The sequence below is a fragment of the Ochotona curzoniae genome, unplaced genomic scaffold, assembly GCF_017591425.1.
Source record: "Ochotona curzoniae isolate NIBS_2020 unplaced genomic scaffold, NIBS_Ocur_1.0 contig_605, whole genome shotgun sequence".
NCBI classification, from domain to species: domain Eukaryota; kingdom Metazoa; phylum Chordata; class Mammalia; order Lagomorpha; family Ochotonidae; genus Ochotona; species Ochotona curzoniae.
In genome coordinates, this window is record NW_024466491.1 from 3161092 (window position 1) to 3186613 (window position 25522).

Sequence of the window (25522 nt, forward strand, 5' to 3'; positions counted from 1 at the left end):
AAAATTTCCTCCTTCCTAGTCAGCTCAGCTCCCAGATGGGGCAGCTGAGGCGCAGTGGACAGCTCGGCTGCCAGCCCCTCCCCAGCCCACCCGAGTCCCCAGCTCTGGCTGCCAGCGCTCAACAGCCTAACTTCCCAGCCGAGCGCTACCGGGCAGGACGCACGCAGGTGCGCGCACACACACGCACACCGGGGCTCCGCGCCCAGGTCCTGCAGGATTCTAACCACCCATGGCTGCCCCCGTCGAAGCAGCAGGGCCGCCGGGGTCCCCACCCCGATGCCTGCGCCGCCGGGCAGGTGCAGCAGGCCCTGGGGGGCGGTGCTCACCGTCTTCCTCGGTGCGGACGACCACGGGCGAGCTCTCGGGCCCCGGCCCCACCTCTGTGTGCGCCACGGTGGTGATGCGGTACTCGGTCCACTTCTCCAAGGCCTCCAGTAGGATCTGGGTGGTGGTTGGAGGGATGCCTTTCACCTCCTTGGGTTCCGGGTCCTCCGAGCCCAGCGGTCGATAGCGGACGCTGTAGCCCACCAGGGCCCCGTTGTGCGTCTCCGGCGGCGGCGGGCGCCAACTTACCAAAATGGCGGTGGAGCGCATGCTGACACATTTAACGTCTTGAGGGGGGGCGGACGGTTCTATTGGAAGGGGGGAGGGGGAGAACGTGGGGGAGGGGAGGGGAGAGGAGAGGAGGGGGGCGGGCGGGGAAACAAAAGATGGGAAAGAGAAAATAAAAAAGAAGATGATAACAAACAAAAAAACAAAACCGAACCAAAAGAGAAGTCGAACCCAAAAGAAGCAGGTGGCAACCGAGGGTGCGATGGGCGGGTGGGGAGGGCTGGCCAAGAAGCTGTGGTGCTGGGGGTCGGGGTGCCCGGTGGGACCCAGGACACGCGTGTGCACCCCTGGCGCGCACTGAGGACCTACTGTGCACCCCGGGCGCTTGTCAGGCCTCAAAGAAAAACAAGGCAAATATCTGCTTACACGGCCCCCACTGCATACCATGCAGTGGGACGGGGGCTGCAATATGAGTTCTGCCATGTGAAGACCTACTGAGCACCTGTCATTTGCCCTCAGGACACCCACTGTGTGCCAGGTACCAGGGCACAGCTACAGTACCAGCCTTGCCCACTAAGAACCTACTGTGCACCTGGCACTTACCCAAAGAACACCTCCACTGTGTGCCAGGCTACAGTAACAGTCCTGCCCACTGGGGACCTACTGTGCACCTGGCACTTGCCCAAAGAACACCCCCACTGTGTGCCAGGCACTTGGACAGGCTACAGTAACAGTCCTGCCCACTGGGGACCTACTGTTCACCTGGCACTTGCCCAAAGAACACCTCCACTGTGTGCCAGGCACTGGGACAGGCTACAGTAAGTCCTGCCCACTGAGGACCTACTGTGCACCCAGCACTTGCTCACAGGGCACCCACTGTGTCACCATAGAAACCCCACTTGATACTTCCTAGGAGCTTCAGGGAACAGTAAGGGGGTAATGGAGTGACACCAGACCCAAAGCCATGGCCCTATTGGCTATTCCTAACCCCAACCCTACCCTACACAACTGGGCTCCCATGGGGCGCTGGTTCTAATCCTGGCTGCCCCACTTCCCATCCAGCTCCCTGCCTGTGGCCTGGGAAAGCAGTGGAGGACGGCCCAAAGCCTTGGGACCCTGCACCCGTGTGGGAGACCCAGAAGAGGCTCCTGGCTTTGAATCGGCGCAGTTGCGGCTGCTTAGAGAGTGAATCACCACATGCAAGATCTTCCTCTCTCTCTCTCTCTCTCTCTCTCCTCTTCTCTGTAAATCTGCCTTTCCAATAAAAATACATCCTGGTAAAAGTTTCCTATCAAGATCCTACTGTGTGCAGGCTTGCTCCAGCACAGTGAGCGCCCTCGGTGCACACCTACTGTGTGCAGGCACACTCCCCACTCCAGGGACAATGAGAGTCTTCAATGTACACTTACTGTGTGCAGGCAGGTTGCTGTGGGCATATTTTATACAAAAGGACGGATTCTCACGGTCAAAATAAGTACTCTATGAAACACTGGTGCCCCGGGAGGCCCCTGTGCCATCCTGGCTGCCGCTCACGGCTTCAGCCCCTACTGTGTGCCCGCCCACATCTGGCTCTAACATGATCAAACAAGGACTTGGCCATGCCCTGCCCTGCACCTCAGGAGGCAGGCTCGAGGAAATGCAGGCTCTCTTGGGTAGCCAGCATCGGCCAAGCGCTTTGCAAGGTTGCACTGCTCCCATTTTGAGGCCCTACTGTGCGCTCGGTGCCACTCTAGGCCTGTAATCAAATGATGGCAGGCAGCAAGTGGGTAGCTAAGCAGGGCTATGCATGTGGGGTCCCTCGGGATCCGCGGCAGGTACCACCAGCAAGTGTCGCCTGGGACGTATCTCATAGCGGCTGTTACGCGGGACCCTGGGGCACACACACGCTGTAATGCTCTCAGCAGCACACCTACACGCCCAGGACGGCTCGCTGTGCACACACACAGCTCCTGCACGCCCAGTGCCCGCTGAGCCCTCGCCGCCTCCCCTCGTGCCAGGAGCTGGCAGCCTGAACCTCCACCTGCACGAGGCACCTGGCCTTGGACGTGCATGGCGCACACCCTCATTTGGGGCCTGGGACTCCGCCCCCTTTTCTTGACCAGCCACCCCAGCCGGAAGTGTCAGGGAAGAGGTGGGGGACACGTGAGGCAAGGGCAGGGGGTGGACAGGGCAGTCGGGATGGCGAGGGAAAATTGACATCACGACCGTGAGAAAATAAGGGGCGATGGTGATGGCGGTGATGAGAAAAACCAAAATAACCAACTCAAATCAATAAAGGGAAAGACAGAGAGACCGCGCCCCGGCGGTCCTGGGCCGGGTACCTACCTTCCACACCGCAAGCACTAACTGATGGGACTTTCTTACGAGGGAGACGAGCTAGGGGGCCAGGCCGGGTTCTCCGGCGCTCGCTCGGCTGGCCTGCACCTACCCATGTAAGCGATCGATACGCCCTGGGGTTGGGGGGCAAGGGACAGACACGCCTGGCCCTGCGTCTTGCTGCTGGCTCCCCGCCCGTGTGCTGGGCCGCCCCAGGGACGTGGGAGGGGTGAGCACGGTGTGGAGGGGGCCGAAGCCATCTCACAATCCAGCCCAACTTGCGTCATGGTGTCGTGGGAGGGGGGACAGGGGCGCGTGGTGGCGCCACGAGAGAGAGAGAGAGAGAGAGAGAGAGAGAGAAAGAGAGAGAGAGAGACAGAGAGGGGAGGCGGCTGCAGGTCCTTCACAATCCAGCCCATCCTGCGTGATGGTGTTGTGGGTGGGGTGGAGGGAGGACAGGTCAGAGAGAGAGAGAGAGAGAGAGAGAGAGAGAGAGAGAGAGAGACAGAGAGAGAGAGAGAGAGACAGAGAAGGGAGGCGGCCGCAGTCAAGTGGGGTCCAGGCTGGGGCCAGGCACGCAGGGTGGGCCGTGTTTGTGAACTTGACACCAGCGAGGAGTACTCACCTTGGCACCTCTGCCGGCCTCGTGGGCCACAGGCCACCCTCACTGACTTCCATCTCGCACGTGCCCCCGCTCGGGGAAGGGGTGGGGTGCGGGCCACGTCTCCTGGGACCCGGAAGCCCTGGCAGCAGCAGCAGCCTCGACTGAACCCCCGCCCCGCCCCCACAACCTCTGAGACCAGCCGTGTGTCCACGCACCCGGGGCACATGTGGAAGCTTCTGGAACAAGGCCTGGGGCGGCTGAGCCATGACTGACTGAGAACGTGGGGGGAGGCGGGTGCAGGCAGGGGAGGGAGGCTAGAGGAGGTGACGCCGCACAGAAGAGAGGGGGACAGATGTGGCAGGGAGTCGGGGTCCTGTTCACTCCGGAGGCAGGTGCAGTGGCCGGGCAGGAGGCCGTGGGGCAGGGAGGCCAGGCCGGCCCTGTGAGGGGGCCTGGCATGGGCTCTGACCAGGCTCCGCCCCCTCCCTTGCTCATTTTGGGGGTGTTAAGAACTGGGGGAGGGGGAGGGACACAGCTGAGCTATCTCCTCCGCTAAGCTTTGCTGCCCCCAGAGCGGGGAGGAGGGGCGGGCATGGCCAAAAGCGGTTTCTTGACCCGTCCCCTGCTTGTCCCTACACACCCCCTCCTCATCCCCCCAGAACCCTGACCCTCCACAGGGGGCAACCCTGACTGTGCTGGGTTGTAGTGGGGTGGGGGGCGGTTAAAGAACACCAAAATGAACCAAACTAAACCAAACCAAACCAAACCAGGGCCGGGCACGGGCGGGGGCGAGCCGGCCAGAGGCGCCCCCCCACCCCCTGCGACAGGTGCACGGCCAGTGGACACGTACTGGACTGCAGCGTGCGCTGCCGCACGGCTGAAGTGAAGGCGCCCAGACCCTGGGGCGAGCGCGCCGCCAGGCGGAAGGCGTACTCAGTATCTGGCTTCAGATCCTCCACCACAAAGGCCGTCGTGGGATCGAACGTGCGGCCCACCTGCGGGGACAGCAGCGGGCCCGTCAGTGCAGGGTGACGGTCAGTGTGGGCTGGGGGGGGCAGCCCGGGCGGCCCTGGCAGCACCATGCCCGATCTCCCCCGCTCCTCCCAGTACCTCGTGACCGCGGTCGCCTTCCTTGAAGAGCAGCTCGTATTTGATAATGCTGTCCACCCGCGGAGGGCTCCAGGTCAGCCCGATGCTCGTCTCCGACCTGGCTTCAGCCCGGAGGTTCATTGGTTGGCCCGGGACTGGGGTGAGAAGGTGAGGGTGGGTGAGAGAGAGAGAGAGAGAGAGAGAGAGAGAGAGAACGCAGGGGCAGCAAGATGAGCGAAGGAGAGAGGGAGGGAGGGAGAGGGGCCTGGCTCACTCTGAAGGCTTCCAGATTGTTCTCCGGCTGTTCTCATCTCTGGCCTTTTTTTTTTTTCTAGGAACAATCTTGCCCGCCCCCCGCCCCCCAACCCGTCCCATCCCCTTGTCCATCTCAACTCCCTGATCTGTTCTGCCAATAGGGCAAAAAAAAAAAAAATTCATGGATTACAAAAATTCCCATTTGCAACTGCTCGAGCGCTCTTCCCGCCCCCTCCCTGCAAATGAAGTGACACAGGGAGAGGGGGCGTCTGCCACGGCTGCCTCTCCGGCACCCACCCACCCCACCGCGGCAGTGGCAACGGAGCCTCAAACATCTGCTTCCACAGGCGGCTGGGGCCCTTCCGGGGCTCACCTCCCTGCTGCGTCTTCACCTGGATGGGGTCGGAGAGCGGCCCGTCGCCCACCGAAGTGAAGGCCAGCACGCGCACGGTGTAGGTCTCGTCCTCCAGCAGGCTGCCCACGGTGGTCAGCAGGCTGTCGTCCACGTGGTGCTTCTGCCAGTTGCCCACCGGGTGCTCGGGCTCCATGGTGTAGTAGACACGGTAGCCGCGGATGAGCCCGTTGGGCTCCACGGGCTCCTCCCACTGCACGATCATGGTAGTGGAGCTCAACATGCGGGCTTGCACGTTGCGGGGCGCGCTGGCGGGGGCCTGCTCGCCCGTGCGCGTCACCACCGACTCGCTGGGGGGGCCCTGGCCGATGGAGTTGACAGCTGACACCCAGATCTCATACTCGGAGTTGGGGCTCAGGCCCCCGATGCTGTAGCGTGTCGTGGTGATGTCTTCTTTGATCTGGTAGGGGCCGTCCTGGCTCTTGGATTTGTACTCGATCACATAGTACGACACGGGGTCGGGGTTGCCCGAGTCCCACGTGATGGTGATGCTGGTAGCTGTGTTTTCCGTCACCACGGGCGTCCCTGGCGCTCTGGGCAGTGCTGGGGTGGTGGACGGGGCAGGGCGTGGGGAAGCAGGGTTACGTGAGTGGCCAAGGCACTTCCTACCGCACAGCCGCCCCTGCTGAGCACGGCCTGCTGCCGGCAGCCAAGCACGGCCCTGCAGCGCCGAGGCAGGCACGCAGGCACGCACGCAGGCACGCAGGCACGCAGGCTCGTCCCCCCGCTGGCTCACGGCCCAGGCCACAGCCAGAAGCTGCACACATCATCTGGGTCTGATCCGTGGGGCTGCAGGGGCCCAAGCACTTCAGCCCTTTCCCTCCCCTCCCCTGGGGGGTGCCCAGCAGGCAGCTGGAGCCGTGCGTGCCCCAAATGTCCACCATCAAAGCTTTTCCACACTGGGGCTTGACAAGGTAGCCTAGTGGCTAAATCCTCAGCTTGCATCTGCCAGGATCCCATATAGGCACTGGTTCGTGTCCCAACTGCTCCACTTTCCATCCAGCTCCCTGCCTGTGGCCTGGGAAAGCAGTGGAGGACGGCCCAAAGCCTTGGGACCCTGCACTCCTGTGGGAGACCCGGAAGAAGCTCCAGGCTCCTGGCTTTGAATCAGCTCAGCTCAGCTCTGGCTCCTGTGGCTGCTTGGGGAGTGAACCAGAGGATGGAAGATCTTTCTCTCTGTGTCCCTTCCTCACTTCCTCACTGAAAATCTGCCTTTCCAATAAAAATAATTCTTACAAAAAAAAAAAAAAAGCTTTACCAAGTTCTGGTCTATTTGTTCTTCGGGAATGTCAGAGGCGGGGGGTGCACTGTGGCTTTCCCACCCTGCCACCCCCACGGCCACACACCCACTTACACTTCACGGTGATCTGCGCCACGGCCTCGATGACGCCCAGGCTGGACATGGCCACGCACGTGTAGTTGGCCGAGTCCTTCACGTCGGTGAGTTCCAGCACATTCCGGCCCACGGGCATGTCATCCTCGGGTGTCAGGTCCTCGGCCCCCTGCATCCACTTGACGTAGGGCATGGGCGAGCCCACGGCCACGCAGGTGATGTTGACGCTCCCGCCTGGCATGATCTCGTGGCTCATGGGCAGGATGGAGAAGCGGGGTGCCACGCGGCGGACTGGGGGTTGGGGAGGTGGTGGGGCAGGGCGCAGAGCAGGAGAGAGAGAGAGAGAGAGAGAGAGAGAAGAGAGGGGACAGAATGGGACATCTGTTTAAACAGGGCGCTGGCCTTCCCCCCCACCCCAGCTGAACAGCCCTCCCCCCTTGCCCCGCAAATGAAAACAAAGCAAATCAAAGGAAAGGAAAAAACAAAAACAAAAAATTCCAACGCAAAGAAAACTGAAAATTCCAAAGGAAGGCACTTCACAAACAGTAAGAAAGATATACCGAGACAAGAAGCGTTATTCTAGAGCGACAAGGTTTCTGCCACCAGTCACTGGGCCAGAGCACAGGGGGGACACAAAAATTTATCAGCAGTTTCTCATCTTTGCTGTGAGGCCAAAGGGGAAGCTGGCGCGGCCCTCACATGGGCGGGGCCTCGTCTGGGGGTGTGGTCATATGTGAGTGTGGCCTCCTCCTGGACCTGCCAGATCTCCCGTGGTCCAGAAGGGAGGATGGGAGGATGGGGACAAGGGGGCCGGGACAGCTGGGCCCCGGGGGGGCCATGGCAATGATGCCCTGTGGGCCCCCCCAATCCTCCCCTACTCTCCTGCCTTTGTGTAAGTCAGCCCTTCCCACCTCCCAAAGACCTTCTGGGGCGGAGGGGGCGGGGAAGGGGAAAAAAAGATGAGAAACGTTAATGAAATTTTTGTGGTTGATTTTTTTTTTTTTTTTTGGCATATAGAAACTCTTCTAGAAGCTTCTGTCGGATCGGACAAGTTTCCATCGGTAGATGCAGCTCTCAAGTCACAAACATCATGCAAAAAGTAGGATCCAAGAGAGACGAGAGGGGGAAAAGGCCAGAGTCCAGGGGCCTCGTGTGTAGGTGCGTGTGGGGACGGGGGAGAGGAGGGAGAGGAGGGAGAGCCAGAGAGAGAGAGAGTGAGTGAGACAGAGAGACAGAGAGAGACAGAGCGAGTGAGGGGGCCTAGGGCAGGAGGGGGCTACCACCACTCCCCCCGCCGAGCGAACTCCCTAGCGGATGTGACAATGGGACCAACCGCATTGTCAGATCGCAGCCCTGGCAGGATCAGACGCGGGCCCGAGTTCACATGTCAGAAGGGACACGGGATGAGCTGGCCCATGGAGGGATGAGTGGGGTGGGGAACACGTTCTGGACGTTTCTCAGCAGGTCGGCGGTAGGCAGGTGCAGATCCACCGAGAAAAGGGGGCACGCGGCACCTTTTGCTGGGGAGCTCCATTTCCAGAAGGGAGAGGGAGGGGTGGGCCCGGGTGGGCAACGGCGGGGATGGATGGCGGGGGGTGGGGGGTGGGACAGAGACCGGGGTCTCCTGACCCAATAAGGCAGCCAGGACTAAGGTCTTGGCGGGGAGAGGCCACCAGGTGGGGCTGGGGGTGCAGCCTAGGGCAGGGCTACCCTTGTGCCCGCCTTCTCTTCCAGGCTGGCTGCCTGGCTCTGGGTTTATGGGGGTGGGTTTACTGCGAGGGGATCCTTCAAAAAATGGAGCCCCCCTGAAAAGTCCGGGGGGAGGCCGAGATGGGATGGAGAGGGGGCGGGGCCGTGCATGCCAACAGACACAGAAGGTGCTGATGGGGGAGCTGGGGGAGACCCTGGATCCGGCCAGCGGACCCGGCCTGTGCCGGCAGCCCGTGTCCACAGCGAGGCAGGGGTTACGGTGTGGTGGTGGTGGTGGTGGTGGTGGGAACAAGGTGTGCCCACGCGCGCGGTTGTCATGGAAACAGAACACGATGGGGGGAGCGCACTGATCCGGGACAGAAGACGACAATGGTAAAAACCAAACTACAGGGGGACGGGGAGATCAAAGCAACCAGAGAGAGGGCGGGGAGGGCAGAATCTCCAACTCAAACCAGAAAAACCAAAACCCAACCAACAAAAACCCCAGCTGAAAACAAACACCCCACAAAGCAAGAGGAAGAAAACGAAAAATTCCAAAGCAAAGAAAGACACATCGTGAACGGGTGTGTGGGGTGGGGGCGGGGGAGCTGAAAATCGGGGTCTGAAAGGACAGGGTCGGGGGGCTTCCCGGGGTCTCCCCCACCGGCCACCCGCCCGCCCACCTGCAGGCAGAACACACAGGGCCTGGCCCGGGTCCGAGGGGGCCCGCCCGCAGCAGTGGGACCCTCCTGGAGGAAGCAGCTACGGGGTGAACCAGCCCAGCCCTTGCTGCCCCTGCCCCGTGCGCCAGGGCTGAGCCTAAACTCCAGTCACCCACTTCGAGGGGGCAGGGCAGTGGAGCCTCACCCTCCCAAAGCCTTCTTTCCCATCTGGGCTTGTAATGGGCGGGGCGGGGCCCGGTATACAACAGGTGCTCTGCTGGACAATGGCCAAGTCGGTATACAGCAGGCACTCCGTCTGGGACATGGCGCTGGCCAGATCGCCTCCCAGCTGCCGTAACAGACACTGGGGCTGAATTAGTTTGTCTTTTAAAGGAAGGACCCCCATTGCATCCTGGCCTTGCTTGACACCACAGCTCCTGGGGAGCCGGGACCCCCATTGCATCCTGGCCTTGCTTGACACCACAGCTCCTGGGGAGCCGGGAGGGGGTCACACAGGGAAATGTTGGGGGTCCCTGGGCAGGTGGGGAAGGGGAGATAGATGGAGGAGTGGCTAGAGCCTAAATCCAGGCCCACATGGACCCCCTGCTCATCAGACTAGATGGGCTTTTTCTAACCCATGGGCCAAATGTCCTCTATACCGTACAGCTCTTTCAAATGTATGCATCCTTATGCATTTTGTGGACCCCAAAATGGGGGTGGGAGGGAGGAGGAACCCTACTCATTAACTAATGGCCAGCAGCCCTCATAATATCTGTCCAGAGACCATCAATACAAGGTCCTCACCCCACAGGGTAGCCGGACCATCAGAGGTGGGAAGCTCTCATTTTGGGATTTGGAGGTTTAACGCCACATGCAGCTGCCCCTTTTTTGAAGTACACACATCTTTGTAACAAGGCTGTCCACAGTATGGCTAACGTGGGCTGTCACCTGTTGACACAGATTCCACGCATGGCCAGCGGCCCTTGCCCACCTCCTCTGCTTCCTCCAGGTCCTGCTGCAGGAAGAGGGGGGCTGGCTCGCCCCGAGTTCCAGGAGGACCGCCCCCCTTGTCCGGCTGCCGTGCGGCTGGGACCAGCCCTAGGGGCCCAGGCCAGGGGGACGGAAGGCTGGGCTACCTGTGTTCTGCCCTGGTTTTTGGTTGCTGGCACCCGCCCGCAGCCTCGGTCCACCCCTGGCTGCCAGCTGGAGGTGCAAGTGACGTCAGGTGGGCGCGGAGCCCACAGGAGCCCGCCCCCGATTACCGACCTGAACGTGGGCTCCAGGCGGGGGTTATGAGGGGCTGTACCAGCCGTGCTTCTCAGCTCGCTGCAGCTGGCCCTGCGATCCGGCTCTTCTCGCCAAGTGGCCAGGAGGGGAGGGACCCCCCCACCTCATGGGCCAGGGGAGGGGGCAGAAGGAGGAGGAGGAGCGTGGCAGGGGGCAGAAGGGGTAGGTGGTGGTGGTTTCAAACCCCGATTCACATGGAAAAACAAAACAAAAACAAAAACAAAAAAACAAAACAAAACAAAAAAACCCAAAACCTAAACTCACAAACCATCCAAAGTAGAGATAAACCCTTCTCCTGGGCTGGAGAAAGCACAGAATCAAAAACCAAAAACTTAACAACAAAAAAATTATAAAAACAAAACAGAGAGAGGGGTGCGGTGGGGGGGGGTGGGAGCAGGTGCAGGGAGGAGGGAGGGAGGGAGGGAGGGAGGAAACTGCAACGTGAGGTGGTCTGGTTGAAGCACCGGGCGCCGAGCCACAGTGCGTGCCAGCGCGATTCAGCAAGCCACAGCTCCCAGGGAAGGGGGGCTCTGCCAGGCATTTTGGGGTGAGAGAAACTTGCAGAGGTTTCTCCAAACGCCAAAATGGATATACAGGTGCAGGGAGCGGGGGAAGGGAGAAGCCAGGGTGGATGCAGCCTTGCCAGGGGTTATTTAAGCTTAGATTACACCTGTCAGGGAAGTGGGGGGTGGGTGGGAGGGGTGCGCAAGGGCCTGGAACCCCAGCCGCGGGCCCAGGGTGGGCGGGCAGCACCCCCTTGGCCTGCCCTCTGCACCTGCCTTGTCCCCCACTCCCCAGCCGCTCCTGCCTGCCTCGCCTCTCCCACTGCCAGCTCCCTCCAGCAGCCAACAGCTAGCTAATAAGCCAGCTAGTGTTGCAGGGACCTGGACCCCCTCACCACCCCCCCAACCACACACACATCCCGCCTCCCCTGCCCTGCAGGCTTTGGCAATGCCTCGATGCTGGACTTTTCGCTGTGGTTTTTAATAAATCACGGATTTTCTTTCCTTGGTGCCCAGCTCCTTCTCCCCTTTGGCCTTCACTCTCTGGCCACCAGCCTAGGGGCGAGGTGGGGGTGGCGGAGGGAGGTGTGCGCTTCCCAAATGACCAGGTGTAATCTAGTCTTCCCCTCCCCCACCCCCAGAGAGGAGACAGCAATGCCGGGCGAGGGGAGGGGGGCAGGCAGCAGGCGAAGTGTGCACAGTGTTCCCGTGGGGCGGCCCCCGCCAGGTGGAGGTGAGATGAGAACGTCTGCCTAGCCCATACGTGGTCAAGGCCAAGACTGTGGCTGGGAGGGTGAGGCAGGTGGAGCGGGAGGGAACTCACGGCTCCTGGTTTGGTGAGCAGGAAGTGGGGGTTACTCAATGCACCCCAGGAAATGCTGGGGGTACTGGAGGTGAGGGGTGTTCTTAGCTCCAGATTCGTGCCTACCCACTGTGGGGTGACAGTAACTGGAGGAGGTGTACCTAGGGGGTCCTCCCTTCCCATCAGCTCTAGGGCTTGGGTGTCGAAAGGTTCTAGTCCACAGAGGATGACCCAGAAACGGGGCAATCCAGCTCTTCCTGGCAGCGGCTCCCACACTCCCTAGCTCAGCCTACTACCCGCAGAGCTCTCCCTGTGTGCCCCCACAGCCCTGGGCAGAGGGGCAGGCGGGGCGGAGGAAAGGGGAGCCAGGCACAGTTTAACCAGGCTCTGGGTGCCTCGGTTCAGACATGGCCTGGGGCAGACCAGTGCCAAAAGGCAGCCAGTTCTAACTCACAGCTGGAGACTGCTGGGGCGGGGTGGGGAGGAGACGTGCCCTCTGGTCAGTGCACTCAGGGAACTTCGGGACATGCAGCTTTAGCTAACTCAGGTGCTCACAGATCTAGGAGGCTGCCCTTGGGAGGAGAAAGGCCAGTGGAATAAATATCCCCAACCCTTGACCCCAACTGCGGCCCCCATGGGGAGGGGTGGAGCTCAGAAGAAACATTTCAAAGGATTAAAATGAATGTATCCCTGGGGCAGAGCTGCCTGCCTGCCTCCACAGGAGGGGATCCACTGGTAACATTGTAAATTTTGTTGCTTTCCAGGCCAACAGCCTGGGCAGCCCAGCGTTTTAGAATCGGGCTGGTTCTTATCTGCAAGGTTAGCTTAGCTCTGCTGCTGGGGCCTTGACTACCCCCTTCATACCTCTTGGGCTTCCTGAGGGGAGTGGGGTGGATGGCAGGCTACCAGTGTGGCTTTGGGGGTATCAGCAGGGGGTTGGGGAGGGGAGCAGATGGTGGGGACTGAGCCAGGAGGACATGAGGTTTGAGCCAAAGGGAGCAGTTTCTGCCCTGAGCAGCTTTTCCAAAGTGGCTGCTCCACATGGTATCTCACGCATCCTTCAGGGACACCAAGAATGCCAAGGACAGCCAGGGAGGGACGGAAGATGGGGGCTGGAGTCCAGATCCATCCCAGCCCAGAGCCTGTTGCACAGTCTTGCCCCCTTCTCCCCGCCCGACCAAAGTTCTCACCCCTGTCCGGCTCCATGCCACCAGGACCTAAGATCAGTGGAAGGGCTCCAAGAAGACCCCCTCCTCCAATTCCTAACCCTCTAAGGGTTCTCCAAGGGCCAGCATGGCAGCGCCCACACTGGGTTGATGAGGAAAGAGAAGGTGGGCGGGTGGAGGGCAATTGCAAGGAGGCTGTCCTCTCTCGCGAGCTGAGCAGTGAGCTGGGGCCAGAAATACAGCAGCTCTAACTGGGGCGAGGGATGGCTCTCACGGGGGTTGGGGCTGTGCCCTTTCTCGAGAAGCAGCACAAGATGAAGGAATGCAGCTTTATAGGTCTGAGAGAAGGAGAGAGAGAGAGCAGAGGAGAGCAGAGGAGAGGAGAGCAGAGGAGAGCAGAGGAGAGCAGAGCAGAGGAGAGGAGAGCAGAGCAGAGGGGAAGATTGGGAACAGAGAGGGGAGAAGCTATGTCCGAGGCATCCCTGGTTTTCTTTTTTTCTTCCCAGAATTCCACAGCTCTGATGTTCAGGTATTCAGAAAGTGACCATGCTGTGGGGCTAGACAGACAATGGCAGCGCCTGGGCCCAGAGCCTGCTAGAGGACAGGGGGGTTAGAGGCATGGGGGAGCAGCCAGCAGCGTCTGCGAGGAGGAGGCATTGCACTCTGGGCCAAGTGCCACTTCCAGTATCTGTTGTGTTCTGTTTTCGGATGGAAAGCTCTGGATGTGAGCCCAGCCAGGACACACCAAGTCATCATGCCAGCTGTCACTGTACGCACCAGGGGCCAGACACATGGTGGCCAGGGATGGGGACGGCGTCTCCACCGTTAACCCCAGGTCATGCTGATGCTCCCCTGACCCGGGCATGACTCGGGAGGCTGGGGTCTACCTGGCTGGACTGCGGAAACCAGTGTCAGGAACAATACCCACCCTCACTTCAGCTCCCTTCCAGTGTGGCCAACCTGGAGCGGCCCTGGGAAGAGGGCTCAGGTGAGTGGACCTGCTGGCGGCACACCCCTCCTCTGGGCCCCAGCGGCCATGTGCCTAGCCCGGACAGTCACTTCCTACCCAGGCATCGCAGCTGTGGGACTCCCTCCCGCCCTCCGGGGCCGTGTCTGACACAGGAACACTGGCTTGGGGTTCACAATGCATTGAGGACAGCCCACACAGCAGCAGCTCAGCCCAGGAACGGAGACCAAACAGCACGCAGACGAGACACAGCCAGAGCCGACGCACTCTGGGGGAGGCGGGGAGCAAGGGGAGGGGTGGGACGGAGGGCGAAAAAAAAACCCATCAACCCCTTCCTCCCCCCTCACAAAAAAAAAAAAAAAACACTAAAAAAGAAAAAAAAGGAAACGAAAAGGAAGAAAGGAAAACAAAACAAAAACAACCAACAACAACAAAAGAGGAAGAAACACTCCCACGGAAGGTTGCCGGGAACTCACCAAACCAAGACAAGAGTGGCATGCAGAGAAACTGTCATACATTCTCCCAGCATGCATCAGGCCCAAGTTACCATGACGACGAGGAGTGCAAGAACTTAGCAACAACGTTACCAAACGGATGCAGAGGAGACAAGGCAAGCATCGCGTGTGTGCGGCCGGCCCTGGGCCGGGCTGGGCGCGGTTCAGAATTTCGTGTCTTTCTGGGTTTTGCTCTCGGTTGGCATTTATTTTTTGTTGTTGTTTTTGTTTGTTTGTGGTGTGCGTATCCGCCACACACTCCAGACTTTTTCAAATTTTTTGCTTTGCTTCGTTTTCCATGTGCGTGTCTGGGTGTGTGTGTGTGTGTGTGTGTGTGTGTGTGTGTGTGTGCGCGCGCGCGCACCCGGGTATGTCAGTGTGTGTTACGTGTGTGTGTGTGTGTGTGTGCGTGCGTGTCATCTCGCAGAAATGTAAAAATGTGGGTAAAGAAAGTAAAAAGGAAAAAAACACACCAACCTTCTCGAAGTTCTGAGGGATGGAAAAGGGGATTGGATGCGGACACAATGACATGGGAAGAAGAGAAAAAAATAGGGGAGATACAGAGAGTAAAAGAGGACTTCCCAAGCCCGTCACCTGCAACCGCCTGCTTGATTAGTATGATTTTTCTCTTTAAATCAAAAAACAAAAAATTCAAATTAAAAAATAAAAAGAACAGCAACGATCCTTTCCTCTTTCTCAACCTTCACACTGACCCCCGCACACACGCGCGCACACGCACGCACACGCACGCACGCACGCACGCACAGCCACCACTGGCAGCTTTTCTCATTTCTTTCCTCAATTCAGTGCAGAGCAACTGAGGCCCAGGTCCAGGCTGCGAGGCCGCCCGCAGCACCCTCACCGCCACGGGAGGAAGGTGGCTCGGCAGGTGCTCGGGTGGGAGGGGCGGGCCAAGGGATACGAGGTCCTCCCCGCCCTCACGACCCACCAGCCTGTCTGCAGCCCTGCCACACTCACACGCTCACAACGGTCGCACCCCAAGTTTCGGCAGAGACATCAGACAGTGAGACGGAGTGGTCAGCCAGGACCACCACCTCCACTGCCTCCACCTCCACAACCACCACCACCACCACCACTACATTACGACTCACCAGGGTGCAGCCTGGCGGAGCCCCCCACCACCCACCACCCTCGCTCACGCCCACCTCCCCGGCCCCGCCCCTCCCCCTCCACAGGTGCCTTCTGAGGCCAGACAGATCATCGAGTCCAGATCCCAAATGTCACTGAGGCCAGTGGGAGTCATGGATGGCGTGGACAGGGGCAGTGGCGGTGGGGGTCTTGTGGGTAAGAGGAGCCCCTAGGCAGCCTCTGGGGGAGGGGGTTGGTGGAGGGGGATGGAGCACAAGGGGTCAGCTGAGGCCTCCGTGACCACAGAGAGGACAAGCTTAGCTCCCAGAGCTTCTGGGGGTGGGGGGGTGGGGGGCGGCTGCAGGAGGAGCCGCGCCCCTCATCACAGTCTGACCAGAACCAGCTGTCGGGAGTCGGGGACCACAGGGGAGTGATGGGGCCAGGGAAGCCTAAAGCCAAGACGAAGGTTCAGGTGTGCCCACAGAGACAGACGAGGCTGGGGGATCCCGAGGGACACCCCCCCAACCCCTCCAAGGAGGCGGCTTTCTCAGGGCCGGGTTGTGGACCAAGAGTGGACCAGTTGCTACCATCACCACGTCACGGGCAGTGCACCCCACCACTGCCCTTCAGGGTGGCCTTTGTCCTAGGGGTGGGCTCTGGGACACTCAAGGGGAGAGGCCGTGGGCGAGGAGGGGCCCAGCCTTGAAGACCCCTGCCTCCCCCAGCTTTGAGCTCAAGGGTACTAGATTCGGGTGGGTGGTGAACAAGCAGGGAGCTACGAGGCCACAGAAACTTGGAGAAGCAGAGCCAGCACACGACACGGGAAGGCACGGTTACACCACAGAAGCTGACTGGGGTGGGGTGGGGCTGGGGCCGAAGCCTGCATGCTCCCCCCCACAGCCCTGTAGGCCCAAGACTGACCCTCAAACCCCGGCCCCACCTCCACCCCCTCCGACCCCACCGCCCACAGCCTCCCCTCCAGGCACAGAACTTGTATCCGTGGTAAGACAAGGGAACCCACAAGGCCCACGAGGGGGCGCTGATGTCCCCACCGCCACCGCCACTGGGGAAGGGGCCTTCCCGCTCCGGTCTTCAGGGGAGATGGGGGGGAGCCCGGAGGCTGTGAGCCCCAGGGATGCGGGATGATGGTGGGGGACGGGGCGGGAGGGTCCCTGCCTCCGACCTGGCCGTGGAGCTCCCTACCTCGCACGTAGAGGTTGGCCGGGGACGAATACCGCACACCGGCGCTGTTGGTGGCCACACATTCGTACTTGCCCTGGTCCGTCTCCTCGCTGCTCTCGATCTGCAGGGCCCCTGGGGAGAGGAGACAGAAGGCTCAGGCAGTCAGCAGGGGTGGGAGTGGGTCCGGCCTGAGAGGGTCTCAGAGAGGCAGACCTTGTGGGGGAGCCCCAGCTCACGGCTCCCCCATCCCCAGCCCCTGGCAGCCAGGAGAGGGGCCACCAGCATTCTAGGTTCGAGCCCCCTGGCTGCTCCGCTTCCAGTCCAGCTCCCTGCTAACGCGCACAGCAGAATATGGCCATCCCCATCCTGGGTTCCTGCCACCCACGAGGGCGGCCCAGATGGAGCTCCTGGGGCCCAGCCAGTGTAGAGAGCCAGCAGACTCCCAAGCTCACAGCGGTGGTCCTAAGCCCTGCATCATTGTCGGGAACCCCAGCGGAGCTATGGGGAGGTCACAGGCATCCAATTATCTCCGGTGCTCCTTGGCCAGTGTCTCCCCCCCAGGAAATGAGAGATTCCTCTCCGGGGATAACAAGCTTCAGTAAGACCCATCACTGTATGACAGGGCCGAATCCCGAGGCCACGGGGTGTGGAGAGGCTGAGCTGTGGACACCCTGAGGGCCCCCGGAAGCTGGGCTGTGCCCCAGCTGAGCCACGTACAGCCACCTCGAGGTCCCCAGCAAGCCACGCTCTCCCCCAGCTACTCTCTGTTCCGTAAGTGTGACACACACATGGGCAGGTTGTCACTTAGGAGTCCCAGTCGTGGCAGTGGGGGGCACCTATCACAGGACGAAGCCCAGAGGGGACCCCACCCCACCACCCGCACCCCAGGCTGGGGTAAGGGGCCCACTATATAGCACGTTCATTTCCCAGGTGGCCCAACCGCAGAGGAGGGCTTGGCAGGCACCAGCTCCCAACCCCTGGGACAGGTGCACCGAGTGACACGGCCCCTTCCCCAGGGCCAGTGCCTCGCCTGGACAGACAAAGACACACAGAGACTAGACGGGATGGGGAGGGGGCAGGCGGGCAAGGGTCTGAGGGCAGCGAGAGTGTGTGGGGCCGTTCAGAGCCTCTTACCTCGGATTGGAGTACTCTCTGTAAGGGAAGCAGAGACAGGCCGGTAAGTGTCAGACGCCAGTCACAGGGCCAGGGAGGGAGGAAGTGGGGGGGCTCCGAGGAGGCCGGCCCAGGCCAGTGCCAGACGAGGTGGGTGGCCCCAGCTGGGGGGTGGGGGGTCGCTTACAGATGCTGCAGGCTTAGTTGAGCAGCCCTCCCCAGAGAGCAGGGCCAGGGGTCTGAGGGTGGCTGGCCAGGAGGCCTGCCTGAAGGTGGCGGCCACCCTCCCTCTGAGCCAGCAGAGGAAGGGCGGGAAGCATGGCGAAGGGGCGGGTGTGGGGAATCTTGTTAGAGAGGAGGGTGGGGCAGGCCAGGAGGGGTTAGTGGCCAGGATTGGACCAAACAGGAAGCTCGGGGGGGCGGGTGTCACACACAGGCTGACAGGGTAGGGTGGGCAGGGGCACAAAGGGGGGCTGAGGGGAGGAGGAGGACTGGAGGTCTTGCCATGACCCAAAGGAAAAGAGGAAAGGGTTATCTTTGCTGTCCCGGGGGTCCCCTAGTGTCGGCCGTGAAGGAAGATGCCGGAGACCCTGGATTACCCCTCACCCATGGCTTGCACGTCTCTGACATTCTTTCACAGCTCCCGGCCCGCCTGCATCCACTTAGCCTGCCTGCTCCAGGAAACACGTGCCTCACTCAGCCGCCACGGCTACCAGACTTGCTCTCAGTCCTGGTTTAGGCACGCTGGGGAGGCGGGGGGGGGCCGGGACGCCAGGGGCCATCAGCCACTTTCACTTAAGTAAGAATCAGCTCTGTGGCAAGATTCAGGATGGACACCCAGAAAAGGAAGTGACACCCCACCTCCACTCCCTACAATGAGCTGGCTGGAAAACTGCCCAGGCTTGCCTGCAGAGCCCCCAAACTGGAAACCTAGTCTTTTCCCAACAGGGCTAAGGACCCCCTGAGGCAGGTGTGTGTATGTGTGTGTGTGTGAGTGGGGTGCTGCACGTTGAGGTCTGGCCAGCGCCCCCCTTGGGGCTGGCGGGGTTCTGGCTGTTTCCTCTTTTCTCTCTGGGGAGGGCGGGGCAGGCAGTGTTAGTGGACACTGAGCATGCCACGTGGAGTGGGGCCCGGTCACCATCAGGGCAACGGTTAGTGTAGGGGAGCAGGAGTTAGTGAGCGACACGTGGCAGAAAGGAGGGTCGCACTTACCAAAGGTCTCTGGGCCGTTACAACAGATGGGATAAGGAGAGAGAACAGGCCTATTAACGACCGAGTGGCAAGAGCCTGGAGCCCTCACCGGCAGGGGACAGGGGACAGCGACACGGCCATGGGCACGGGAGCAGCCTGCGTCCCAGGACATCAGAGGGACTGCTCAGAGACAGGTGAGAGACAGGCTGGGAGACAGGCTCGGTGTAGGTGAGCGACTCCAGGAAATGGAGCTGGGGGTGGGTGGGTGGGGGATCGGAGCCCCTAGACAAGGGTCCTGGGTCTCCAGGCTAAGGGCTGGGCGTTTGGCCTCGTCCCACCAGGGAGATGCCTGGGGCTGCAGGGTGGCAGAGTGGGCAGGGCATGAGGTCTCGGCAGGGCCGAGTGGGCAGGCCCGCAGAGGGATGGGGTCCTGCCGAGGCAGGGAGACTCAGGGAGCAGAGACAGGGAGAGTGCTTAGTGTGGTACACGCATGGGCCCGTCACGCGTCCCGACCACATGCCGGGGTTGGGAGGCGGAGGGTGCACACGGCCACCCGTGTCCCCCCACGCATGGCTGCCAGATGGAATGCAGTGCTTGAGTCACCACCCCAAGGGTGCAGGCGCACGAGAAAGTACTGTGTCTGCCAGAGGGTCAGGCCCGCCCAGGCAGGGCAGACAGGCACACACGGGAGACAGGAGGGAGGGGACGGCGACAGAACACAACACAACACAACACACACACACACACACACACACACCCCTCCCTCCTGCTAGGGGAGGGGATGTAGGCAGGCTGCACGGGAGCCACGCCCAGACGCTGCCTGATCCTGCCCGATCGCCTTTCCCGATCAAGCCCAGGAGGCCAGCTCTCCACGGCCTGCGGAGGCGTGCTCGCCTCCTAGTCCCTCCTGCGGGCATGTGGCCGCCCGTCTGGGCACTGCACGCACTCATCCGCCTGTCCCCGCCACGCACAGGTATGAGAGGCCTTCCCTTGGCCAGCTCCTCTGATCACCTCTACCTGGCTGGGCCTCCTCTCGGCCCCACAGGCAACACCATAGATGTGGACACCATAGCGTGTGGACACTCTGTAGCTTCCCCAACGTGGGCTGTGCCCCACGCTGCCACCCACTCACCTGATCTTAGCTGCTTGATTCGCCCATTGCTGGCACTGGGATCAACAGGCAGGAAGTCCTTGAACCACGTGATCTCAGGGTCGGGGTTGCCGCTGGCGGCGCACAGCATGGTGGCCGTCCGTGTACGCTCCACCACCTTCAGCTGGGGGCCCATGTCGATGTTGGGGAAGCCGGGGGGCAGCTGGTCCTCTGTTGGAGACATGCGCAGCACCTGTCAGCTGCCCATCCTCAGCCAGGGGGCCACTGGACAGGTATAGGGGACGGGGTATGTACTGCCATGAGGGTATGTGTGGGGGTGCCATGAGGGTGTGTGTGGGGGAACAGGCAAAGCACATGATAGACCCCCCCTGGCACACCCCAGTGGGCCTTGCTCTAGTTAAGCCACACAGCGTCCCCTCTTTCCTTAAAGTTCTGGTTTTTGGGGCCAGATTGGCAGCTGAGGTGCCCACATGCCATGTGGGCAGGGGGCAGAAGGGGGGAGCTGGAAGGGACCCTCCTTTGTTCCTGACTCAGCTCGCTGTGGGTGTGTCCTGACAGGACATGGACAGGCTCCTCATCCCCTGATCCCATCCCCGGGGGCCCTGAGGGTCTTCTTTAGAGCCTGGACTAGCTGCTCAGGGAACCTGCATGAGGTCCAGCACACAGTGGGTGCCCAATGTCCCAATGACTGACTTCACCCTGGAGGGCCATGGCACCTGGCCGAGGCACTCCCCAGCCTCGGGGGTCCTGGAAAGTAACGGGGTGGGGGTGGAGGGGCGAGGCAGGGACAATAAACTCTGTGTTCCTGGCTGGAATGAAGCCCGGGCCCAGCAGCTGACCTGTGGGCGCCCACTGTTGGAGCCCTGGTCAGCCCCACAGCCCATTTTGCCACAGTGGGTGGGGTGGGTGGGGCAGCAGGATCCGCCCCCCCCTCAGGACACTCCTCCTGGCTATGGTGGCTTCTGTGCTTGGGGAGGGGGGGGAGGACCTGGGCCACCCACATGGAGACCTAGCGTTCAGCTCTCGCCTGGCCCAGTCCCGACTGTGGCCTCCCCCACCAGCCGACAGCTTCAGCAGCTCCAACTAGAAGCAGAACTAAGACGTGGGCATCCTAATGGCCAGCCACCCTGCCTGCCTGTCCTTGCCTGGGTCTGGGAGACAGTGGCAGAGTGTGTGTGTCTGTGTGTGTGTGCACGGTAAGGTGGCAGTACTCCTAGGTCTGCAGTGTGTGCATGCGCCCGTGTATGTCCCTGCACCCATGGCTCATACAAGTGTGAAGCTACCCACTGCCTTAGCGATGGAGTGGGGTGAGGTGGGGTGTGTGTGGGAGGGGTCGCTGAGAGCGTGGGTGGGCAGCCACCACCGCCTGCATGTGGGGGCCAGGCTGCTGCCGCCGCCACCACTGTTACCAGAGCTCGTTTAATTAAACAGCAATGTTCGCGGCAGAGCGCTCTGTGCCCGAATCCTCGGAGCTTAATTAAAACAACAGCGAGGGAGGCAGGCGTGCATGGGCTCCATAATCAGATGGCGGAGGCACCGGGAGGTGGGAGGTGAGCAGCCACGGCCTAGTGGGGAGACCCGCAGTGCCTTCCCAGTCCTCAGCCCCCACTGCCCAGGTCTGGGGAACACACATGGAAGGAGTTAGGCGTAGGTCAAATCCCTCACTCCCTACCCCACACCCAAAGGTCCCTCCATGACTGGATTCAACTGGTCCTTGCTAATGTTAGGACCAACAATGGGGGGGGGCCTGCAGGCTGGAAAGGCAACGTTCCCCACCCCCCACTGCCATCAGACAGTGGTCATCTCTACTGGAGGTGGCAGACAATGTCAAAGAGAGCTGGCGAAACTCCGTACCCTCACGCTGTGCTTCCTGGGCTTATGGTTCAGCCCCAGCTCCCTGTGCACACACACTGTGGGAGGCGGCAGAGGACGGCCCAAGCAATGGGTCCCTGACACTCTCATGGGAGACCCTGATGGAACTCCAGGCTCCTGGCTTGGCCACTGGGAGCATTTGCGGTGTGTTCCAGTGGGTTGGAACACATGCATTCTTGCTCTCTCTCAAATAAATAAAAACACTAAAAAATAATCTCTCAACTACAACAGCAGTACATGCAATCAAACTGTAGGATCTTTCTCAAGATCTGTTTATTCAAAAGGCAGAGTCAGAGTGAGAAGCAGAGACACATAAAGCACTCCCGCCTGCTGGCTGCCTCCCCCAGCGGCCACAAAGTCCAGGGCTGGGCCCGGCTGAAGCCCAGAGCCAGGGGCTCCATCTGGGTCTCCCCATGTGGGTGGCAGGGACACAAGCACTTGGCCTGAATTCCACTGCTTTCCACATGGGGTATCATTGGGGCAAGCAGTGGCTTGGCCCAATGCACTATGCCAACCCTACTTTACAGATTTTCTAGACTGGGGGCCGAGGTGACAGCATGGGAAGGCAATGCTGGTCTCCCAGTCTAAAGGGGGTTTTTCCCTCAGACACTCTGTGCCATCTCCTGCTGTCCCCAAGGACACTAGAGGAAGCTCCTCCAGGGACCCCTCCTGCTGAGAGCTGCCATGGCTCAGTCCCTCAAGACCAGGTTCCTACAGGGAGCAGAGACCTCTCGGCTCCCACAGGCTATACAGGAACGCTGCCATACCCACAGTTGACCCAGGGGGCGCTGTGGCTATCCTTTCCTGAGCTGTCATGGCTGGAGCTGCCTGAGGGGGCAGTGGTCACCTTTTCCTCACTTGCCATACCTGGAGCTGCCCGAGGGGGCGCTACAGACACCCTTTCCAGACCTGTCCTACCTGGAGCTGCCCGAGGGGGCGCCACAGACACCCTTTCCAGACCTGTCCTACCTGGAGCTGCCCGAGGGGGCGCTACAGACACCCTTTCCAGACCTGTCATACCTGGAGTTGCCCGAGGGGGCGCTACAGACACCCTTTCCAGACCTGTCCTACCTGGAGCTGCCCGAGGGGGCGCTACAGACACCCTTTCCAGACCTGTCATACCTGGAGTTGCCCGAGGGGGCGCTGCAGACCCTTCCCTGAGCTGTGGCCCCTGTTCACAATGTACCCAGAAAACAAAATTATGAACAAATCCTGGAGTTCAAATTCCTTACTGCACTAAAATAAGTTCGACTTTTGCCTCAATTCCTTAATAAAAAAAAAAAAAAAGCTACTGAGAGCAGAGAGAACAAGCTTCTACCTGCAGATCCACACCCTAAGTGCAGGCAACGGCCGCCAGGCTGCACCAGGCCTGTGACCTGTGTCCCCCATGAGCACCAGATCGAGTCCTGGCTCCTGCACCACCTGAGACCCCCCCTGCCAGCCAGCCCTGCTCGCCACCCCACCCACCTCGGGAGGCCCCGCCCCTGCCAGCCACAGCCCCACCCACCCAGGAAGGCCCCGCCCCTGCCAGCCACAGCCCCACCCACCCCGGGAGGCCCCGCCCCTCCCACGCACACACCTCGCAGGACGGTGAGTTTGGCGTGGACAGTGATCTCCCCGGCCGAGTTCTGGGCCACACATTCGTACACGTTCTCATCCCGGGGCGTGCGCAGGGGCTGGATCCGCAGCACGGCCCCCGCGCTCTCATCAAACTCGATCGTCTGTCACGGGTGGGTCGGGTGCTGGGTGAGGCTGGGGGTCCCGGCCAGGTGCCCGTCCACTCTCGGCTGGGCTGCAGGTCACCCTCACCGTGGACCCGGGGCTGTGTGGGGGCAGACACCCCGAGGCGTGCAGGGGGACGACGGCCACGTGCGTGTGGGCTGGGGGAGCGTGTGGGTGTGTGCTGTGACCGTGTCAGGCCTGCCCATCTGTGGGGTGGCCTGGTCCTCCCGAGCCCGCCCCACCCTGAGCCCGACTCACCTCGAAGCGCTGTGAGTTCACCTTCTTGCCTTTCTTGTTCCAGGTCACCCGTGGCTTGGGGTCGCCCGTGGCCTGACACACGAAGGAGGCCACTCCCCCGGACACCCCGATCTGGTCCTTGGGTTCCTTAATGAACCTCGGTGGCTCTGGGGGACACAGCAGGGTCTGTGTTTGTAGCAGGGCAGGGTGGGGCGGGGGTCCCAGCCCCAGGCCAGAACGCCACAGCACGCCCCCCTGCCTCGTGCACCCTCACGGGACGCGAGCACGAGGGAGGTGGAGACCCATTCTCCTCCAGCTTCCGTCCCCACGTGCCCGACCCGGGCCCCCAAGGCCACACACGGCACGCAGCTGACTCGTCAGGAGGGACCCACATTCCACTCAGGGTGCCCGGCCACAGCCTCGAGGCGCCCAGCAAAGCCCTGGCAGGAATCGGGGACAGCGTCCCTCCCCACGGCAGGCCACCCCTGAGCCCAGCTCAAGCACTGGGCTCCCGCTCCCCACCTGGGAGACCCGGATGGAGCTCCTGGCTTTGCCAGCTACTAGATGGGAGATTTGCCTCTTCTAACTCTGCTTTCTAATAATCAAAAACTTTTTAAGTTTTTTTATTATTATTATTTTATGGGAAAAGCAGATTTATAGAGAGAAGGAGAGACAGAAAAAATTTCCTTCTGCTGGTTCACTCCCTAAGTGACCGCAACGGCCAGAGCTGAGCTGATCTAAAGCCAGGAGCCAGGAGCCTCTTCAGGGTCTCCCATGCAGGTGCAGGGTCCCAAGGCTTTGGGCCGTCCTCCACTGCTTTCCCAGGCCACAGGCAGGGAGCTGGGTGGAAACTAGAACATCCGGGACATGAACCGGTGCTCACATAGGATCCTGGCGCACGCAAGACAAGTGAGGATTTTTCCACTAGGCTACCACACTGGGCCCAATAATCAAATCTTTCTGAAACAATTATTTTAACTTCAAACAAATAAGCTAGCACTGGCCTCTTTTTAGTCATGACCTGCACAGCCTGCCGTGAGCACCCACCAGGGCCGCCGTTTCCGTGAGCGGTGATGACGAGAGAACCCCGAAAGCCAGGTGCAGACCCGGGAGACAGACCAGCATCAGGCCTGCGAGAACATGACTGTGGCAGAAGTGGCCGACAGCGGCCAGCGGACTGGCACAGCAGCTGGCATCCCCCGGGGGTCACTGTTTGGGTCTCTGCCACCCACGTGGGAGTCCCAGAAGGAGCTCCTGGCTCCTGGCTCCTGGCTGGCCCAGCCCCGGCCATTGTGGCCATCTGGGAAATGAACAAACAGATGGAAGATCTCTCCCTGTTTTTCTGTCTCCCTCTGCCCCACCCCCTCGAAACTCAGCTCTCTCAAATACAGAAGTCTTAAATAAAAAAAGAAAAGGACCCCTCTATAACCCATGAATAGAGATTAATTAAATCCACACAGCTGTGCCACGGGGCACAGGGTCCCCACTCTGAGGCTCAAGGCAGCCCCTGGCGCCCCAAGTTTGTGTGTGTGTGGGTGGGGGGGACGGTCAGAGGCTGAGCTGGAACGACCAAAACACAAGCTGGACACAACAACAACACAGGCCACCGACTCACACGGAAATTTCTGGAACGTTCCAGAAGTTCCAAAGCACATAGACTCCTTAGGGGGAGGAATCGGGTCCAGCTTGGGTCCCCACAGACTCCCCGATTCCTGCATCCCAGGACACGGACTGGGTCTCTCCAGACCCTGAACACCTCCCTACCCTCACCCCGCAGCCCGCTACCAGCAACCTCTACTGCCAAACCCCAAATCCCGTCCCCAAGTTCAGATCCACACCCCTCCCTGGGCTAGCTGCCCGGGCCTTGGCCTCGG

At 60.9% G+C, this 25522-nt stretch overlaps 1 protein-coding gene across 1 annotated transcript in view; it reads right to left on the bottom strand.

The window, feature by feature from the left end:
• PTPRS (protein tyrosine phosphatase receptor type S) overlaps positions 1-25522 on the bottom strand; it is a 41934-nt gene that overhangs the window by 11037 nt on the left and 5375 nt on the right. Inside the window, exons 3-14 of the mRNA XM_040990667.1 lie at positions 23670-23815; positions 23269-23410; positions 19839-20027; positions 18728-18736; positions 17537-17554; positions 16424-16534; positions 14609-14620; positions 6583-6852; positions 5190-5771; positions 4583-4716; positions 4323-4467; positions 327-632 (exon numbers count right to left, since the gene is read on the bottom strand). Of these exons, the coding sequence (XP_040846601.1) occupies positions 327-632; positions 4323-4467; positions 4583-4716; positions 5190-5771; positions 6583-6852; positions 14609-14620; positions 16424-16534; positions 17537-17554; positions 18728-18736; positions 19839-20027; positions 23269-23410; positions 23670-23815 (2064 nt within the window). The remainder of the gene's footprint in view (positions 1-326; positions 633-4322; positions 4468-4582; positions 4717-5189; positions 5772-6582; positions 6853-14608; positions 14621-16423; positions 16535-17536; positions 17555-18727; positions 18737-19838; positions 20028-23268; positions 23411-23669; positions 23816-25522) is intronic.